Source organism: Narcine bancroftii, chromosome 3 (assembly GCF_036971445.1).
Source record: "Narcine bancroftii isolate sNarBan1 chromosome 3, sNarBan1.hap1, whole genome shotgun sequence".
NCBI lineage: Eukaryota > Metazoa > Chordata > Chondrichthyes > Torpediniformes > Narcinidae > Narcine > Narcine bancroftii.
In genome coordinates, this window is record NC_091471.1 from 242,242,696 (window position 1) to 242,263,979 (window position 21,284).

The 21,284-nt window shown below is 42.5% G+C and overlaps 1 protein-coding gene across 5 annotated transcripts in view; it reads left to right on the forward strand.

The window, feature by feature from the left end:
- LOC138758423 (protein Dr1-like) overlaps positions 1-21,284 on the forward strand; it is a 197,630-nt gene that overhangs the window by 147,087 nt on the left and 29,259 nt on the right. For all 5 annotated transcript variants that reach the window (XM_069927319.1, XM_069927320.1, XM_069927321.1 and 2 more), the window contains 4 exons: positions 6,953-7,057; positions 8,485-8,613; positions 11,260-11,406; positions 14,403-14,600. In XM_069927319.1, the coding sequence (XP_069783420.1) occupies positions 6,953-7,057; positions 8,485-8,613; positions 11,260-11,406; positions 14,403-14,600 (579 nt within the window). The remainder of the gene's footprint in view (positions 1-6,952; positions 7,058-8,484; positions 8,614-11,259; positions 11,407-14,402; positions 14,601-21,284) is intronic.

Sequence of the window (21,284 nt, forward strand, 5' to 3'; positions counted from 1 at the left end):
AATCCAAATGGAGAGGGGAGATGTGGTTGTCCGACAAGGGATAAAGGACAACTCAGGAGGGGAAGGGGAGATTGGGGGCTAAAGAAGTTTTAAATAGGAGAATAAGGAAAATGTTTGATGTTTTAGGAATGCTGTCTTATAAAGGGTTCAAAACAAGAAAACAGAAATGGATAAGAAGGAAAGGTAATGATGGAGAAACGGAAAGGGAAGATAAACAAAGTATAAAATGGCTACGTTGAACTATATGACTTTAAATATTAATGGAATACATAACCAAATTAAAAGGAATAAACTGCTAAATTTACTGAAAAAAGAAAAAATTGATATAGCATTTGTGCAAGAAACGCATTTAACTGAATTGGAGCACAAGAAATTAAAGAGAGATTGGGTAGGACACGTAACAGCAGCATCGTATAATTCAAAAGCAAGAGGAGTAGCTATATTAATTAGTAAAAATGTGCCATTTAAAATAGAAGAGGAAATAATAGATCCAGCAGGGAGATATGTAATGATAAAATGTCAGATATATTTGGAGTTTTGGAATCTACTCAATGTATATTCACCTAACGAAGAAGATCAAAAGTTTATGCAAGATATCTTTTTGAAGGTAGCAGATACGCAAGGGAACATATTAATAGGAGGGGATTTCAACCTGAATTTGGATTCAAATATGGACAAAACTGGGAAAAAAATTAACAGAAAGAACAAAGTAACCAAATTTATAATTAAATCGATGGAAGAAATGCAACTTTTGGATATATGGAGGAAACAACACCCAAAGGAAAAGGAATATTCATATTACTTGGCTAGACATAAAACATACTCAAGAATAAACCTATTTTTGTTATCAGCTCGTATGCAAGATAGAGTAAGAAAAACAGAATATAAAGCTAGAATACTATCGGACCATTCACCCTTAATATTGACAGTAAAGTTAGAGGACATCCCTCCAAGAATGTATAGATGGAGATTAAACCCCATGTTACTTAAAAGGCAGGATTTTAGAGAATTTATTGAAAAACAAATTAAAATGTATTTTGAAATAAATACGGAATCAGTGGAAGATAAGTTTATACTATGGGATGCAATGAAAGCATTCATTAGAGGGCAAATAATAAGTTATGTAACCAAGATGAAGAAGGACTATAATCAGGAAACAGAGCAGTTGGAAAGGGAAATAGTAAATATAGAAAAAGAATTAGTAATGAAGGAAGATATAACTAAAAGAAGAGAATTGGCAGATAAAAAATAAAATATGAAACACTACAAACATATAAGGTGGAAAAGAATATAATGAAGACAAAACAGAAATATTATGAACTAGGTGAAAAAACGCACAAAATCCTAGCATAGCAGCTTAAGACAGAACAAGCTAAGAAAATGGTATTGGCATCAAGGAAAAAAGATAAACAAATTACATATAATCCAAAAGAAATTAAGGAAAACTTTAGAGAATTCTATGAACAATTATACCGAACTGAAAACGAAGGGAAAGAAGGGAAAATAGATGAATTTCTAACTAAAATTGAACTACCAGAACTACAAATAGAGGAACAAAATAAATTAACAGAGCCATTTGGAATAGTAGAAATACAAGCGATAATAAAAAAATTACCAAATAATAAGACACCAGGAGAGGATGGATTCCCAATAGAATTCTACAAAACATTTAAAGACTTATTAATTCCGCCCCTCCTGGAAGTAATCAACCAGATTGATAAAACACAAAGCTTACCAGATTCAAGTAAAACAGCAATAATTACAGTAATACTAAAGCAAGGGAAAGATCCACTCACACCAGCGTCATATAGACCAATATCTTTACTTAACACAGATTATAAGATAATAGCTAAACTATTAGCAAACAGATTAGCAGAGTATGTACCGAAAATGGTAAATTTAGACCTAACTGGATTTATCAAAAAAAGACGCACAACAGACAATATTTGTAAATTTATTAACTTAATTCATGCAGTAGATGGGAATAAAGCACCTACAGTAGCAGTTGCTTTAGATGCAGAGAAGGCCTTTGACAGAGTAGAATGGAATTATTTGTTCAAAGTATTGTAAAAATTCAGTTTACCGGAGAAGTATATTAATTGGATTAAAGCATTATATAAGGAACCGTTAGCGAAAGTGACAGTAAATGGACATGTATCAAAGTAATTTAACTTAAGCAGGTCAACACAGCAGGGATGCCCACTATCTCCTTTATTGTTTGCGTTAGCTATAGAACCACTAGCAGAATTGATAAGAACAGAAAATAATATAAAAGGAATAAAAATAAAAGACAAGGAATATAAAATCAGCTTATTTGCGGATGATGTTATAGTGTACTTAACAGAACCAGAACTATCAATAAAAGAATTATATAAGAAATTGAAGGAATATGGAGAAGTGTCGGGTTACAAGATCAACGTAAATAAAAGTGAAGCAATGCCTATGAATAATGCGGATTTCTCAAAATTTATGAAGGAATCACCATTTAGATGGCAAATGCAAGCAATAAGATACCTAGGTGTACAAATAAACAAAAATCTCGGCCAACTATATAAACTCAATTATTATCCACTAATGAAAAAATTACAGGACGATTTAGAGCATTGGAAAGATTTACCACTAACACTAATAGGAAGGATAAACTGTATTCTTTCTTTTCTTTCTTCTTTGGCTTGGCTTCGCGGACGAAGATTTATGGAGGGGGTAAAAAGTCCACGTCAGCTGCAGGCTCGTTTGTGGCTGACCAGTCCGATGCGGGACAGGCAGACACGATTGCAGCGGTTGCAAGGGAAAACTGTATTAAAATGAACATTTTTCCAAGGATATTATACTTATTTCAGGCATTGCCAATACAACTGACAGAGAAATTCTTCAAGGAGTTAAAGAAAATAATAAGGAAATTTTTATGGAGAGGGGGGAAACCGAGGATAGCACTAGATAAATTAACAGAATGGTATAAACAAGGAGGCTTACAACTGCCAAACTTTAAAAATTATTATAGAGCCGCACAATTAAGGTACCTATCAGATTTTTATCAAACAAGGGAAAAGCCAGATTAGACGAGATTAGAATTGGATAAAATAGGGGAAAAGATACCTGAACACATATTATATAAATGGGATGAAAAATTGGTACAACATAGAAGTTCTCCAGTATTACATCATCTCCTCAATATTTGGAAGAAGATTCATGTAGAAAGAAATAAAACAAATTATCAATTACCAAAACTAATATTGACGCAAAACAAGTTACTCCCTTTTACAATAGATAACCTTTCCTTTAGAGAATGGGAAAAAAAAGGGATTAAAAGAATAGAAAATTGTTTTTCAGGAAATAGATTCTTATCCTTTGAACAAATGAGAGATAAGTACAATATAACTCAAGATACAGCGCTGGCATATTACCAATTGAGATCCTACTTGAAGGATAAATTAGGAAGCAGTTTGAGTTTGCCAGAGGGAAGTAACCTTGAATATGTGATTACAGATACAATGATATTCAAAAGATTTATAACAGATATGTATATTAAACTGCAAGAAAAGCAGAATGAGGAAACAAATGGTAAAACTAAACAAAAATGGGAACAAGATTTAAATATAAAGATAAAAAAGGAAACATGGGAGAAGTTATGCTCTGGAACGATGAGAAATACAATAAATACGAGGTTACGTATGATACAATATAACTGGATACACAGGCTATACATTACACCTGAAAAGTTAAATAAATGGGACCCAACAGTATCTGATAGATGTTTTCGATGTAAAAAAGAAATGGGAACAACAATTCATGCAATCTGGACATGTGAGAAAGTAGAAAAATTTTGGGAAGATCTAAATCAGATATTAAATAAAATAACAGAAAACAATATACCAAAGAATCCAGAGATCTTCCTCCTAAGTAACATAAAAAACAAAGAATTTGGAATTGATTTGGAGGATGCACAAAAAAGATTTGATAAGATAGCTCTAGCCGTAGCAAAAAAATGTATTATGTCAACCTGGAAATTGGAAGATAATTTGAAAATACAACAATGGTATATAGAAATGAATAAATGTATTCCATTAGAAAAAATAAAATATAGTTTAAGAAATAATATTGAAATATTCTAACAAATATGGGAGCCTTACATTAAATACAATAGCGAAAACCTACCGGGGACAATCATTACCTAAGTTAACGGAAGGAAAAGGAAATGAAAAGAATGGACTCAGTAGAATTTCTGGTGTATTTTTAATGAATGACAACATTGTCTGACTGGTTTAATGTATCCTAGATTTTATACCTTAAATGGACGGGAGGGGGGAGGTAGGGAGGGTGGGATGGGAGGAGGGGGGGGAGAAAATGGCACTGTATACGTGTGAAAAGGAAAAAGTGTGTACCATGGTTAATGTGATTTATGGTGTGAAAAATAAAAAATTTAAAAAAAAAAGAGATCTGGAAAGAGGAAAGTGACCATTTCGTGGAATCTGTTTGAGTTTTTCAGTATTTTCCTGCAACTGCATGTCTATTTAATTTCCTCTTACATTCACAGTAAAATTGATCACGTTTGATGTGGAATACTCCTTTTTTTTCCAAAAATAAACTTCAGAATAAATTATTTACAAACAGAAAACTGTTCAAAGTTATATCACACCGAGTTTGCAAATTCATTTCCATGTAGCACCATTGCCACCACTGTGGCATCTTGTTGTTACTCCCCTCTGTTGTTTGAAGAGGTTTCTCTGTGGTCTTGGTGTATGTGGTCCTTCCCCATAGTGCCCTCATGTTGACTGTGCCAACCCTCAGTGCGTCCCTCACCTCGCACTCCTGCGGCCCAGAATGTGCCATTCAGCAGCATTCCCTCACCGATATCTCGGTGTGCTTTCTGGCATGGTTCTGGAGGACTGGAAGGTCGAAAATGTGGTTCTGTTGTTTAAGAAAGGAGGGAGGCATAAAAAAGAAAATTATAGGCCTATTAGACCGATGTGGCTAGTTGGAAAGTTATTAGATCTATCCTCAAGGACGGGGTAATGAGCAGACCAAAATGCGTTTTCCCACAGCTCTGGATGTCTGACTGTTTCCCTGGGAACAGCCCATAAATCAGAGAGTCCTCTGTCACGCTACTGCTGAGGATAAATCGTGACAATGACGCATCCTTCTCCACACACTGAGCGAATCTGTATGCCGTGGAATATTCCTTAAGTGGGCATTGCTATAGAATTATAAAACATTACAGAAAAGAATCAGGGCCTTCGATGCTTCTAGTCGGTGCTGAACTATTTTTCTGCCTAGTCCCACTGACCTGCACCCAGTCCATAGCCCTCCGACCCTCTCCCATCCATGTACCTGTCCTAATTCCTCTTAAATGTTAAAATTGAGCCCGCTTTCACCACTTCAGTTGGCAGCTCGTTCTACAACCCAACCACTCTCTGTGTGAAGAAGTACCCCCTAAGCTTTTCCCCTTTCACCCATAGCCCATCTCAACTACCCTCAATGCAAAAAAAGCCTATCTACATTCACTCTGTCTATCCCCTCATAATTTTAAATTATATCTCCCCTCATTCCTCTACACTCCAGGGAATAAAGTCCTAACCTGCTTAACCTTTGCCTGTAACTCACTTACCCTCTATGCTGTTAGGAAAGGATCCAGCAGAGATGTGGTGGGTTCACAGATGTCTTTTAGCCCAAGGAATGTGATCCACAACCTGTCTGTAAAGAGTGTCTCACTTGCCTACACCATCCTCCAGCTTACCGAATCCTAAAGGATTAGCTGGAGATCTGAGCTCGGAGTGAATATCTCAGCCGGGATGGGGCTCACATTTCCTCACTCCAGACTTAACTGGATGAAAGACGAACTTGGGTGTGCCCAAAATGTGTTGGTCCTCCAGTGCAAGATGATGCCCACGAGTGCATGCTGTTGACTAGTGTGTCCCAATGTGCAGGAGCATGTCCTGATGGGTGTGCTGAAGGGCGATGCAGCCACCACCAGAACTGTGGGGAAGGAATGCAGTCTGTTGTCTTGCCACCAATTGGGACTGGGCCAGCAGCTCAGCTCAAAGCAATATCTGCTTGGCCCTGTGTTCAACAAGCAGAGTTGTTAAAGCGCAGGTCAAGGACGTTGCATTTTCTAATTTCAGGTAAATCCCACTGGCCCCATTAAATTCAGGAGCAGGGAGATTATGCAACAACTGTACAAGATACTGGTGAGGTTGCACTGGAGTGCAGTTCTGGCCTCCTTACTTGAGGAAGGATGGACTGGCTTTGGAGGCAGTGCAGAGGAGGTTCACTGGTTTGATTCCAGAGATGAGGGTTTAACCTATGAGGAGATATTGAGTCGTCTGGGACTGTACTTGCTGGGATTTAGATGAATGAGAGGGGATCTTATAAAAACGTATAAAATTATGGGACATAGCCTCAAGATTCAGGGTAGTAGATTTAGGATAGAGATGATGAGGAACTGCTTTTCCCAGAGGATGGTGAATCTGTGGAATTCGCTACCTGTTAAAGCAGAGAAGGCGACCTCAGTAAATATATTTAAGACAAGGTTGGATAGATTCCTATAGTAGGGGGAATTAAGAGTATGGGGAAAAGGCGGGTACATGGAGATAAGCCGATCATCGGATCAACCATGATCTTATTAAATGGCATAATAGGCTTGACGGGCCGGAGAGCTGACTCTTGCTCCTATCTCTTATGTTTTGGTGTTCATTCCGGTTCCATCTGTCCTTTTACTTTTTTCTCCTCTAACCCCACTACCCTGCCCGTTGCTCCACTCCACCTCCACCTATCCAGTATCCCACCCCCCAACCTTTTTTATACTTGCTATCTCCAGTTCCTTCCCAAGTCTTTCAAAAGGCTCCCAACCTGAAACTAACCATTTCCCTCACCTGCTGCCCTACTGCTGAGCCCCTCTATTTGCCCAGATGAGGAGCCGATCATGTGCAGCAGACTGATGTTCTCTTTCCTGCAGGCTAAGAAAAGGTTTGAGCGAGATTGCAAAGAGGCAGAGAAAGCTCTGCAGAATGCCGAGAAAGTTGACAATGACATCAACACGACCAAAGCCGACGTGGAAAAGGTAAGTGATCCAGCTGGACCAAGGGACATTGAAGATGTCTTCCCACTGCCCAGGACTTGGTCTATACATAACCCTGTGGGTTTCAATTTTCAGAGCAAGGAACCAGGCCCTTCGGCCCATTTATACGGATCCTACTTTATTATCTCCCTGCAACTCTGGTACAGAGGTGCCAGCACTCAGGACAAGAATAAACTCCAGAGGGTTGTTCACTCAGCTTGCACAATCATAGACACCAGACTTCACTCCATCAAGGACATCTTCAAGAAGCAGTGTCTCTCGAAAGAGACCCTACCCCCACCACCAGGCCATGCCCTCTTCACTCTGTTACCATTGGGAGAAAGGGACAGGATCCTGAAGATGAGCACGGAGGGGGGGAGAGAGTGGCAACTTCTTCCCCTTTGTCATCAGATTCCTCAATGGTCAATGAACCAAAGAGACTGCCTTACTTGACTTTTTGTGCACTATTTTTAATTATTTTTGTAATGTGATTTATGTCAATATTTGCACGGAGATACTGCCACAAAACGCTGAATTTCGTGATGTGTTCATGACAACAAATCTGATCCAGATTCTGCCACTCACCAACACTCAAATGAGGCAATTATCAGTGGCAAACTGACTAACCAATACTGTCGCCTGTAGGATGAGGGAGGCCCCTCGTAGGAAACTTGTACCTCCCTCCCTCCCTAACCCCCCCCCCCCCCAGTTCACCGTCGAAGTCTAGACTCTCAGGCTCTACCAGCTGCACCAATGTGTCACACCCATTCTTGAGGTGTTGATGCAGATGGTTTTAAATAGGACGTGCATTTCTCTCTCTCTCTCCTTTACCCTTGTAGGCTGCAAGTTCCAGGCACCAACTACTGGGGACCTCTTTAATCCTTCGGCCAATTAACTCTCTGCCCCGGCCACAGATCTACCAATGGAAATAGCTCATACTTTGAGATTTTCAATTTATTGTCTGAGGACATAGATGACATCACATGCATTTCTTTTTCCAACAGAGTTACCACTTATTCGTGAAAAAAAACTGTGCACAATGTACACATGTAAACAACTGTGCAATACAGAGGAGAAAAAGCAAATCATAAAGTGTAAAACTAAGAGTCCTTAAATGAGCCCCTGATTGAGTTTGTCTGACGGTGGAGGGGGAGCAGCTGTTCCTGAACCTGGTGGGGGAGTCTTGTGGCCCCTCTAGCTTTGCACCCATCATCCATTCTTGGGAAGGCCACCCTGAAGCACTTAATAGGCCAAAATAATACTAACCATCAATATAAACCAGACACTTGTGATGAGTGTAAGATCATGGCTTCAGTAGTGAGGTGGGCAAACGCAGGATTGTACTGCTCAGTGGATTCCATCCGACAGAGTGATTGATTGGGGTTCCTTCACAGGCAAAATTCAAACAATGTTTCTTGGGTTCCCCTCAGGCAAAACAGCAAGCAAATCTGCGGAACCACATGGCCGAAGAGAGCAAAAATGAGTACGCTTCTCAGCTACAGAAATACAACAAGGACCAGAACCAGTTTTACTTTGTGGAAATGCCCAATGTTTTCAATGTAAGTTTTAAAAATTGGAAGTTTGGATGTGGGATGGAGTGGTAAATTGACATTTAAATTTTTTTTAAAAATTTCAACATACAGGGCCCTTCTGGCCTGCGAGTTCGTTCTGCCCAAATACCCCAACTGACCTACAACCCCTGTACGTTTTGAAGGGTGGGAGGAAACCCATGCAGACACGGTGAGAATGTGCAAACTCATGATAGACAGCGCTGGATTCCAAAGCAAGTTGCTGCAGTTGTAATTGTTGGGAGGGAAAACAACCTGGGGGGGTGGTGTTTGGAACAACCCTGTATGCACTGAAGGCAAGAATGTTTGAAGTGCTGTTGGATATTAGAGTGGAGAGGGTTGGTTCACTGGATTCCTTATCCTGGGCCAGATGGGATTTCATGTCTTTGCTTCCCCATGTCGGATCCTCCAGGTTTGTTTCGTCACCCTCAAAATTGAGTTCCAGCTGAGAATTGCTTCATTGCCAGTCAGGCTGCAGACAGTGTTGGGAAAATGTAGTGAGTTAAGGTGAAGCTTGAGGCTATGGATAAGGGGAGAATGATTAAAGCTGGCCTGTAGTACAGGTTCATGTGGTGTGTGCTCCTCATTCCTCCCACGTCTCAAATGTGTGTGGGTTAGGTGGATACGTTTTTTAAGTTTAAATTTAAAAATTAAAGTTATAATTTTTAATTTTCAAATGTTTAATTAAAAAACTATAGACATACAACATGGTAACAGACTGGCCTTTCCAGCCCATGAGCATGTGCTGTCCAATTGCACCCAATTAACCTACAGCCACCATGCATTTTGAGGGATTGATGAAAACCAGAGCATCTGGAAGAATCTTGCACAGGAATGGGGAGAAAATGCAAACTCCTTACAGATAGCGCCAGACTCGAACCCCCATTGCTGGCGCTTTAACAACATTGCGCTAACCGTGCCAGCCTGGGTAATTGACTGCTGTAAGCTGCCCCAACTGTGTAAAGGAGTGGCATTGTCTGGGGTAAATGGTGGGAATGTGGGGAGAATAAAATGGTGTTGGTGGAGGTTTTGTGTAGATGGGTGTTTGATGGTCAATGAAGAGCTTCTTCTTTATGATTCTGACTCCTTGAGTGGAGAGGCGCAGATGGACGACTAGGCAGCAGGTGAGGTGATGCTGCAATGTGGATTTGGGTAATTTTAGTGGAGCTAGAAATTGGCAGTGTTGTATATGTGGTCCATAACTCCTCCTGGAGCAGAGTTTCTCTCGGGTCTAAGGGGGGGGGGGGGGGGGAGAATTTGTGCTCATTTAGTACAAAATTCATTGCAAAAATGACCAAGTTCACGTTTGTTTTAAAGGTGCTAAGTTTTTGTTCATGATACCAGGTGCTGCATTATGGTCTTGTCTCTTATTGAGCGCAGACAGTTTCACCTGGTCCTCACCTACCACCCTACTAGCCTCTGTGTCCAACACATTATCCTCTGCAATTTCCATCACCTACACGATCATGATCCCACCACCAGACAAATTGTCCTCTTCCCTTCTGTCTCAGAGGAACCAATCCTCGTACCTTGTCCACTTATCCCTTCCCACCAATCGCGCTCCCCCCCAACCCCAAACACCAGCACCTTCCCTGTGCCACATCTCTCCCCTCACCATCTCCCTTCTTCCTCCTTACCCTGTCTTTTCTCCAGCTCTCTATTCACAAAGCCATCTCCCCCACCCCCTGTTGGCTGCTGTGCCCTCCCTCCCTTATCCACCTATTACCTCCTGTCTGTGGGACCTCCTCACCGCCCCCCCCCCCCCCATTACATTTGGGCACCTGGCAACATTTTTTCATGCCTTGATGAAGGGCTCAATCCCAAAACATTGGTTATGTATCTTTATCTTTGCTACATAAAGTACACTGTTTGTTCTCTACACTAGAGCACAGTACAGGCCCTTCGGCCCTCAATGTTGTGCCTATCCATATATTCCTTTTAAAAAGTACTGTACTCTCCCTACCCCACAAGTCTTTATTTTTCTTCCATCCATGTGCCTGTTTAAGAGTATCTTAAATGCCCCCAATGTTTCAGCCTCCATCACCATCCCTGGCAAAAGGCATCCCAAAACTCTCTATTAAAAAAAAACTTACCCCTGATGTCTCCCTTAAACTTCCCTCCCTTCACTTTGTACGCATGTCCTCTGGTGTTTGCTATTCCTGCCCTAGGAAACAGGTGCTGGCTTGTCCACCCTATATATGACTCTCATTATCTTTTAGACCTCTAAGGCTCTTCTCATCCTTTTATGCTTCTGCTGAGTTTCTCCACATTTTGTTTTTATTTTAATCCATGATCTTATTTTGTGAGTTTGTGTGCATCTTGGCTCAGAAAACCTTTGACGCTCACCCACGAGAATGTGGTAAAGATGAAGGTTCCATTATTGTCACGTGACATTACATTTAGAATATAATATGCACAAAATTCTTTAACTTTTGTCCACCGTAAGGCAGACAGAGTCGCCACTTCATTCAGCGTCCCTCACAGAAACCTACACCATCTGTTCCTAGACAGTCTCCCCTCCAAATACTGACCAGACCTCTGCCTGCTTAGCTTCCCAGATCAGGCTATTAGGTGCTGGAGACAGGGCCTGGTTTACTCTGACGTACTTGGGGACATTTTCTGCTCTTGCTTCTGCAGAAGCTCCAGGACATGGATGAGCGGCGGACCCGGAAACTATGCGAGGCCTACAAGATGTTCGCCGACACGGAGCGGAAGGTCATGCCCATCATCGGGAAGTGCCTGGAAGAGATGACGAAAGCTGCAGAGTCTATGAATGAAAGCGGTGTACGTACGATCAATGGTCTTACAGCACTACAGTGCGGAAGTGGGCCTTTGTTCCCCATGAGACTTCACCATTAACACTATTCCTACGCTTATCCTATTCTCTCTACCAGATTCTAGTCCTCACAGGAGCCAATTTACTCTCCCAACCAGCTCGTATTTGGGATGTGGGAAGAAACCAGAGGCCCGGGGAGAAACCCACATGATCACGGGAAAATATGCAAACTCTGCATAGACAGCAGTGGTAATCAGGGTTAAATCTGGCATGGGCCATGAGGAAGCAGCTCCACTAACTTTGTACCATCCAAGAGCTCATGTATAAAAGCAAGAGCTGGAGAAGCCCATTTGGCCCCTTGAATCTGCTCTGTCATAGGTGATCTGTCCTTGGCTTCACCTCCATTTTCAGATCTGTTCCGAGTTCAGTGTTTTGGCCCCAATAGTTTTCTGGGTGAGAGAATTACATGAATGCACCACTTAACATCTGCGATACCTTCTTTGAAATTGGGTGTTATGTGATGCGACTGTTGTGCAAACACTATTATATACTTAACAAAACTATATTTTTAAGTGGGGATAGACATGGGGCTGTGGGGAGAGAATGGGGCAGTGGGATCTGTGTGGGGACTGATACAGGGCTGCAGGGAGAATGCGGGGCAGTGGGATCAGTTTGGATATTCAATATACAGTTTCCTATAGCTAGCGAGTCCTTTTTCTAAATTGATGCAGACTAGCTTGCGGTAACTGAATAATTATGGGACCGTGGACAAATATGCGGTTGGACATTAAGCGGCGCAGAGATGTACACAGATTCATGACCCTCTTCCTTAAATGGGCAACCATTTTATTGAAACTGTTCTCCCTAGTTTTTGACCCCAGTCCATCCTTCCCTACCTCACATGAAGCATGGACATGGAAGTAGAAGTAACCCATTCAGACCAATGTGCTAGCTCTGTTGTTTAATACAATTTTGGCGGATCCATCATCTCAACACCGTTTTCCTCTTCTGTCTCCACACCACGTGTCCAGAAATCCCTTCATAATATGTTCAATGACTTGACACCCAGAAATTTCTAGAATAGGGAATCCCAAGTTCAAGTTTATTATCTGATTGTACAAATAGATCCGGACAAAACAGCATTCTCTCCTCAGTGCAAAAAAATGCAAACACACATACAGAAACGATTCATATGCAGTATGTAAATACTTATATAGAAGTAAATAATCACACACACACACATATATACATATAAACACATATGTATCCCTTTGGCTTGGCTTCGCGGACGGAGATTAATGGAGGGGTAATGTCCACGTCAGCTGCAGGCTCGATTGTGGCTGACAAGTCCGATGCGGGACAGGCAGACACGGTTGCAGCACTTGCAGGGGAAAATTGGTTGGTTGGGGTTGGGTGTTGGGTTCCTCCTCCTCCGTCTTTTGTCAGTGAGGTGGGCTCTGTGGTTTTCCTCAAAGGAGGTTGCTGCCTGCCGAACTGAGAGGTGCCAAGATGCACGGTTTGAGGCGATATCAGCCCACTGGCGGTGGTCAATGTGGCAGGCACCAAGAGACTTCTTTAGGCAGTCCTTGTACCTCTTCTTTGGTGCACCTCTGTCACGGTGGCCAGTGGAGAGCTCGCCATATGAACACACACACACACATATATATATATATATATATATATAAAAACATACAAAAACACACAAATATATATATATAATTGTTCAGCATTCTCACTGCCCGTGGGAAGAAGCTGTTCCTCAGCCTGGTGGTGCTGGCTCTGATCCTCCTGCATCTCTTCCCCAATGGGAGCAGCTGAAAGATGCTGGGTGGAAGGGGGTCCTCAACGATTTTGTGCGCCCTCTTCAGACAACTATCCCACAGATTCACAGTCCTCTGAGTGAAAAACGTGATCTTGTCTCAGTCCAAAATGTCTTGTCCTTTGTTCTGAGCTTTAGGTTCTTTCTTGTAGACATCCAGCCATCCTCTCATCATCCAGTCTATTCAGCCTCGTCAGAAATTTGTAGATTCCACGTGAAATACGCATTCATTTTTCTTAACTGTTGACGTCCCCTTCACCCTAGGACCAGCCAAGTGAATTTTCTCTTCAGTCAATGCACAAAATAGTGCTGGAACATGGCGTCTGCAGAATTGTCTTTTACTGAACTGCCTCCTATCTGGGAAATACCACCTTGCAAAAGGAGAACAAATCTGTAGACATTTTACAGTTGCGTTTCTCCAAGTGCTTTGGAATTGTTGCCTTTTTTTCTCCCTGAACTACAATCTCACAGTGAACCACTTGCTCCAAAATGTGGCTGGTTCATTTCGTTCCTCAAATTAATGAAGTTATACTGATTTTCTGTGGGTTATTCAGAGCATACAATCCCCAAGCAGTTCTTCTCTCTAGTTAATGTAGTGAGTGATTCATTACACTAGTTTTATTTTTTTAAAAAACCTTTTTGTTTTCTGGCAAAACTAAAATTTCTTGTCCAACATTATTAGACCCTGCGTTGAGTAGGTGGCCAACTCACCTCAGAAGCCATTCAACCTATCAGTGAGTCTAGAGTGGGTGTAGTGCACACTGGGTAATTTTTTTCAATTTACAGGCCATTTCGACCCAAGAGCCAAGTGTCAAATGCCCCACTCAACTTGGAACCCCCATGCGTTTTGAACGGTGGGAGGGAAATCAGAGCACCTGGAGGAATTCCTCTCAGACACAAGGAAAACATGCAAACTCTGAAGAGACAGCGTCTGTTTCGAACCTGGGTCGCTGGCGCAGTAACCACTCCGCTAACTGGTGCCTGTGCTAACCATGTATAAATGTGGCAGATTGCCATCCCATTAATGAGATGAGCTGCTTCTTCCAGATCGAGTTGTTTTTTAGTTTTCGAGTCTAGTTAATTAACCATTGGGCTGCTATGGAAGCAACTGTGTTCTATGGTGTGTGATGAGATTAAAAACAAATCTGTTGAGTCTGTCTGGTATTGTTTTTCTCTTGACACCAGGATTCTCGTGTTTTGATTGAGGCCTACAAATCAGGATTTGAGAGGCCGGGGGAGATAGAATTTGAAGACTACAGCCAACTGATCAACCGAACTTCGTCAGAAAACAGCATCGGCTCCCTGAAGTCAGAGTCCAAGGTTGACCAAAGGAGCATCAGCAAAAGCAAGACTAAACGATGGCCGTTTGGCAAGAAGAACAAGGTATGAAGCGTGCAGACTGACATATAAGTCAACTGTGATGAGTAATTGTGCGGTGGATGATCAGAAAGTCGTGCATGTCAGAAATGGGTCCTTTAGCTCACCTTGTCCATGCTAACGATTTAACATTCTGCTTATTCTTTGCTTAATCCTTGAAGGGCTCAGACCCGAAATGTCGGCAATATATCTTTGACTCCTATGGACTCTTGAAAGACCGGCTGAGTTCCTTCAGCATTTTGGTGTGTTTTTACCACAATCACAGCATCTGCAAACTTTTGTGTTTCACTTTGACGACTTACACTAATCCTGCTTTGTTCTCCCCCACACTCCCATAAACTCCCCTCTCCACAGATTCTACCATTCACCTACTCACTAGGGGGAATTGACACTGGCCAGTTAATCCACCACGTGTGGGATCTGGGAGGAAGTATCCTGGAAATCTGGGTTCATTCCTGATCTTTGATGTGGTCTGTGTGGAGATTGCACATTTTCCCTGTGACCACGAGTGTTTAAACCCACCACCCCCGACTGCTTTGCATTACACCTTCTCAGAAATGTACTAAGTGATGGGTTAATTGGCTGCTGTCAGCTGTATAGGAGAAGGATAGAATCTGAGGAGAATTGATGTGGGGAGAAATTAAAACTGTGCTCAACGTAGGACTGGATGGTCAAATTTAAATTTAGACAAGCAGCACGGTAACGGGCCCTTTCGGCCCACTAGCCTGTGCCGCCTAATTGACCTATACCCCCGGTACGTTTTGAATGGTGGGAGGAAACCAGAACACCCGGGAAAACCCATGTAAACAAGGGGAGAACGTACAAACTCCTTACAGACAGCGCCGGGTTCAAACCCTGGTCCTGATCGCTGGTGCTGTAACAGCGTTGCGCTAACTGCTACACTAACCGTGCCACCTCTTGGTTGGTTGGAACTCAGTGGGCCGAGGTGGTTGATGATCAGTAGGAGCTCAAACGCCTGAAGGGGGTTTTGATGGGCAATAGGAATTCAATGGGCCGAAGGAGATTTGGAATGGGCAGTAGGAACTTAGTGGGCCAAAAGGCCTGTATGTATATTGCAGCACCTCAAGGGAACCCACGCAGTTGTATGGAGAATGTGCAAACTCCACTAAAGCAGCACCAGAGGTCAGCACCATCAGGAACAGTGAGGCAGCTGCTGTGCCAGCTCCGTCACTGTGCACTCCCCGGTTTTGACAGCTCTCCTCTGCAGGCTGGGTACGGAACTGTGGATTGTGAAATCCATCCTCATCTGCTGCTGTCCACTTAGAGTAGAAGTCCGAAAATCCAAATCACTCAGGGATTGGGGTCGGTTAAGATTTTCTGCATTCTCGGGCAGAACTTTTAAAATTCAAATTTAGGGAGGAATAAAGAAGAGAGGAACAAGTGAAATTTGATAGTTTATTCATTAGCAAATAAAGTGTGCCTCATTTATCAAAATGAGCAGTTTTAAAGAAAGATAGTTAACACTTAACAAAATATTTTCACTGCCAAAACAAAGCTAAGCCTGAAATTTTATTTAAAAATTAACATTGTAAAAGAAAAATACAGTATATTATTTAATAGATTAATTATTTAGTGTTAGTTTATTAATGAAACATTTTCATATAAAATATTTAAAAATATATATATTTATTCAATAATTTACAAGATTTCTGTTGTATCTGCTATGTGGTCACGTGTTGCCTCTGTGCATCTGTGGCGCATGCACACACGCACACTAAAAGCCACTGAATTTACAAAGTTTTCAAAAAGTCCAGATTCTCAGATTGTCCGGATTCCTGGTATCCAGAGTTTTGGGCTTCCACTGTAACATTTAAAAGTCTGACCAGTTTTTGTCATCAGTAAAACACAGAAGTCTGCAAACATCCATGTTGAAGTAAAAGCTCAACACTGGAGACCTGCTGAGTTTCCCTACATTGTGATTTTTAACCACTTCTGTCATTGGCATTTTCACTTCCTTCTTCCTGAGCCCTCATTCCAGAGGAAGAGTTTGGTAAACATGTTGTAGTCTGATGAGCTTTCTGCCATGACTTTAGCCAGTACGGATCTCCCAACGATACTGAGCACTGTGGATTGGTCAGCACTAAAAGGTTATGTTTTCACGTTAAAAAACACAAATGCTGGAGAATCTCAACACGTCAGTGCCCTTCATGGGGCAAAGATAAAGATGTGTAACTGACATTTCGGACAAGCCCCTCATCAAGTTATGGAAAAATGTCGGTAGGCATCTGAAAACATGGTGTTCAGCGACCTCGGGGTATTTCTAAACCATGTCCAGAAATAATGAGAGAGAGGATGGGGACACCAAGAGTAGAGCATGGGTAGGTTCAATTATCCCACCAGATCCAGGGAAAACAGGAGGAATGGACATTGGGGACGGGAACCCCTTTGAGTCAGAATCAGAATTTATTGTCATGAACGTGTCATGAAATCCGTTGTTCTGCGGCAGCGTCTCAATGCAAACAATTATATAAACTATCTGACAAAATAAAAATAGTGCAAGAAAAAGTCAAGGCAAGGCCGTGTCTGTTCATTCAGAAATAATGACAAGAGGGGAAGAAGCTGTCCTTGTGCCACTGGGTGCTCATCTTCAGGCTCCTGTACCTTCTTCCTGATGGTAGCAGAGTGAGAGGGCACGGCCTGGGTGGTGGGGGGGCCCTTGAGGATCAAGGTCTTACAACACCACCTCTTGTTGATGTCCTCGATGGAGTGAAGACTGGTGCCCGTGATGTCGCAGGCTGAGGTAATTTTCTTGTCCTAAGCGTTGGCACCTCCATACCAGATAGTGATGCAATCAGCTGGAATACCAAATTTTGCTATTCAATTTGATCTCAGCTGAGTGGTGCACATCCCTGTACAGAACTGGGGAGTTGCAGGGGGAGGAGGGGACCCATCATGGCAGAGGATCAGTGAGAATCCTTATAATTCTTTAACAGGTCATTTTCAAAATAAATGCTGGAAATAGCAGGTGCGGTCGTGTATTAAGAGAGAATCAGTTGAAAACCTTTTATCAGAACCCTGGAAAAAGTTGAAAGAAAAGCAAGATACCTCTCTTCCCCATTCCCCTTTCTGCACAAAGTCTGAACTAGGGTGCGTGTCAGGAGACATTAGATTGCAGGGATGACAGAGCAAGGTGGCAAAAGGCATGGGAGGGTTTCAAAGTTAGTAAGGGTGGAAGAGAAGTTTGGTATCAACCTTGGAGGCTGAGTGGAGGTGTTCAGCATTTTGATCACCGACAGATCTGAGTGGAAAATGCAATGTGGCGACTTGTAAATGATTTGGTACAGGTTCAAGTGAAAACACAACGCTGGAGAAACTCAGAAGGTAAAACAGTGTACTTTATACGGCAAAGGTAAAGACGCATTACCAATGATTTGGGCTTGAACCCTTCAGCACGGTATGTGCAAAATGTAGGCAGGTGCCCAAATACAATGGTGGAAGGTGAGGGGCAGGGGGGAGTAGCACTGTCCAATAGACAGGAAGTTGTTGGTGGAGAAGAGAGCGGGGGGCAACAGGGGAAGGGGGGATGGCTCTCTGAATGGAGAGGGAAGGGGGCAGAATCTGGAGGAGACAGAGGGGAAAACAGAATGAGCTCGCAGCGAAGCATATGTGAGTAGCTTATGGTTGGAGTGTGCCCAGACCAAAAATTAAGTGTTGTTCCCCCAGTTTAAGGGTGGCCTTGGTTTGGCTGAAGTTAGTACGGGTTCAAGTTTATTTATCATCCAATTGCACAAGTACAACCCCATAGAACATTGTTCTCTGATCTTCAGTGTAAAACACTGCACACATACAGATAATTGATACTTATGCACAGTACCTATATTACGTTCAAGTTTATCATACAATGGTATAAGTAGAACTGGATGAAACAGCGTTCTTCAGTCCTCAGTGCAGAACATGCAAGCACATACAGTATATTGATAATAGCACACATATTTACAAGTGATTTATATGCACTAGATATATAAAAAATAAATAAATATTGTTAAATAAGTAGTATCGTCTCAGAGGTTCAAGCAATTCATCAGTCGTTCAGCATTCTTCCTGCCCGTGGAAAGAAGCTGTTCCTCAGCCTGGTGGGTTTGGCTCTGATACTCCTGTATATCTTCCCCGACAGGAGTAGCTGGAAGATGGTGGCGGTGGGGGGTGGGGGTGGGCAGAAAGGGTCCTCAATATATATATATTTTTTTGCAAGCCCTTTTTAGACAAGATCCCGGTAGATGGGGTAGGGGAGACACCAGTGATCCGCTCTGCCACTCATAGGGTCCTGTGGATTGACCTCCAATCTGATGCCCGGCAGCAACCGTGCCACACTGTGCTGCACTCGATAGAGCTCCTGTACAAAGTTAACAGGATGGCGGCCTGCATCAGGATCAGGTTATAAGGAAGTAAGTTGAAGAATGGGATTGAGAGGATTGTTCTGTGATCCAGCATAGTCTCGATTAGCCAACTGCCCTCCTCCTGTGAGAAGTACACCACGATAAAACTTTTGAATAGAAAGTGTGTTTGGATACATGTCTTACATAAGCTCCTTGAAGAAGGGCTCAGGCCCGAAACGTTGATAATAGATCCTTACCTCTTATGGAGATCAACTGAGTTCCTCCAGCATTTCTGTGTGTTTTTGTTAAAAGGTCATTGTTCATACAGTACAATGGTGAGAAAGATTTTGTGGTTTTCTCAATGGATGATCCGGTCAGGAGCAGGACACTGTTGGCAGATGCGGTATGCTGGGTAAGAAAAATGCTGAGAAGAGACCCTTGTGGGTGTGTGTAAACCAGCGAACTCTGCCAAAGAGGTAGAAAGGGGAAGACAGTTGCATTGGACCCATGGGAGATCCATATTTGCCAAAGCCATGGAAGAAAGCTGATCACACTGCAATCTCTTCCTCTGGAACGAGGGCTTAGCGAGAAGGAAGTGTGACTTCTGATAGCAAATGTGGTCAGACTTTTCAACGTTAAATGGAAAGCAGCGAACAAGGAAGGATTTCACAGTCTGCTGTTCCGTGTACAGCCTGCAGGGGAGAGCAGCCAGAACAGATGGAGCTGGTAGGTCAGCTGAATTGCTGTTCTTAATGATCCATTTTAATCAACTCTGCAGTTAGTTCCCCGTGACTGAATGTAATGCTGCAAACACTCAGCGGGACAGCCAACTTTGTTGACGGTTTGGGCCGATCACTCATCAACCGGCCATTTCTCTTAGAGGCTGTCTGACCAGACCAGCTTTTTGTATTTTTTTAAATTTAAGATTTACGACACCTGCAGTGTATTTGCTTTTCAACCCTGACGCTTCGTGGACACACTTTAGTGAGTGAAGTATTTCCAGAACTAGGCAACAGTGAAGCCACAGGTGGGGTTGAGTGTAAAGAATTTACCTGTTTTTCACATTGACAGCTCAATGCAGACAACTGAACAAGTCAGACCAATCATATCCGAATCGGCTATCATGTCATTGTAAAAATCCCCAAACATATCCCTAAACAAATCTGGGACTCTATATTGCAGCAAAACATCTGCAAAAGTGAAAAACCTTGAGCTTGTTTCTTTTGCCCTATGTAAGAAGTAATAAAAACACATAGAAATGCTGGAGGAATTTGGCCGGACTCGCAGCATCCATTTGATGTTCCTTCTTCGAGGAATAAGCAAAGAATACAGAGGCATCTGAATGAAGACTGAAGACTTGGCTGGCAGAGGACCAACAGAAGGTGTTAATTGGATATGATAAGAGGAGAGGTGAGAATTGATTTGGCTCTGTTAAAGGAGGCAGAGTGAAAAGGGAAGAGAGAGAGAGCAGGAGCAGAGAGAAGGCATGGAGTTTAATGGAAATCAGAGAAGTTGATGCAGGTGCCTAGATTGAAGGTGAGGTGTTGTTCCTCCAATTTGGCAGTCTGGCAGTGCTTGAGACCATGGGCAGGCATGTCAGTGTAGAGCTCGTCAAAAGAATCAAAGACTTGTTGATCCAAACCAAGGCTTTTATTAGCAAAAGACAGGAGCTCTTCACAGGTGGCCGACCAGTCCGGAATGATCCGACCTGGCTAGGGACACAACCCTTTAAGGCCCAGAAAATAGGCGTGGCTTAGCTCTCAGTCAATCGCTGTAAGCACAGTCTAGATACAGTTACATTGGTGATAGATCTGTACTATCACAGTCAGCAAGGAAATAGGTCGGGGAATTGAAATGCGTGGCCACAGAGATCCACACTATTGTGATGGACAGAGTCAAGGTGCTCAACAAAGCGATCTCCCGGTCTGCACCCAGTCTCTGTCGAAGAGGAGACCAAGGGGAGCACTGGATGAGTAGACGACCCCTGCAGATTCAAAGGTGAAAAGTTCATTCCTGGCTACCTTCAAGAAGTAATAGCACACTGTTTCTAATTTTGCCCCAGTTTAAAATGTTTGCCGTACACTTCTGGTGAATGCCTGAATATCTTGATTTCTTTAAATTCTGTTTTTCGGTCCTGGGTGACATGTGATGCAGTCTCACTGCCCCAGTGACTCAGATTCAGACCGGCCTCGGCACGCATGGGATCCCAACTTGAGCTGCTACATCAGGACTTAATCCGGGCAGAAATGGCGAGAGAATAAAATGGGATTCATGTAGGAATCGTGGTTGACAAATTGATGTCGGACCTCTTTCCATGCAATCTCTAACCTCTGAAGAATTTTGCTAAATATTC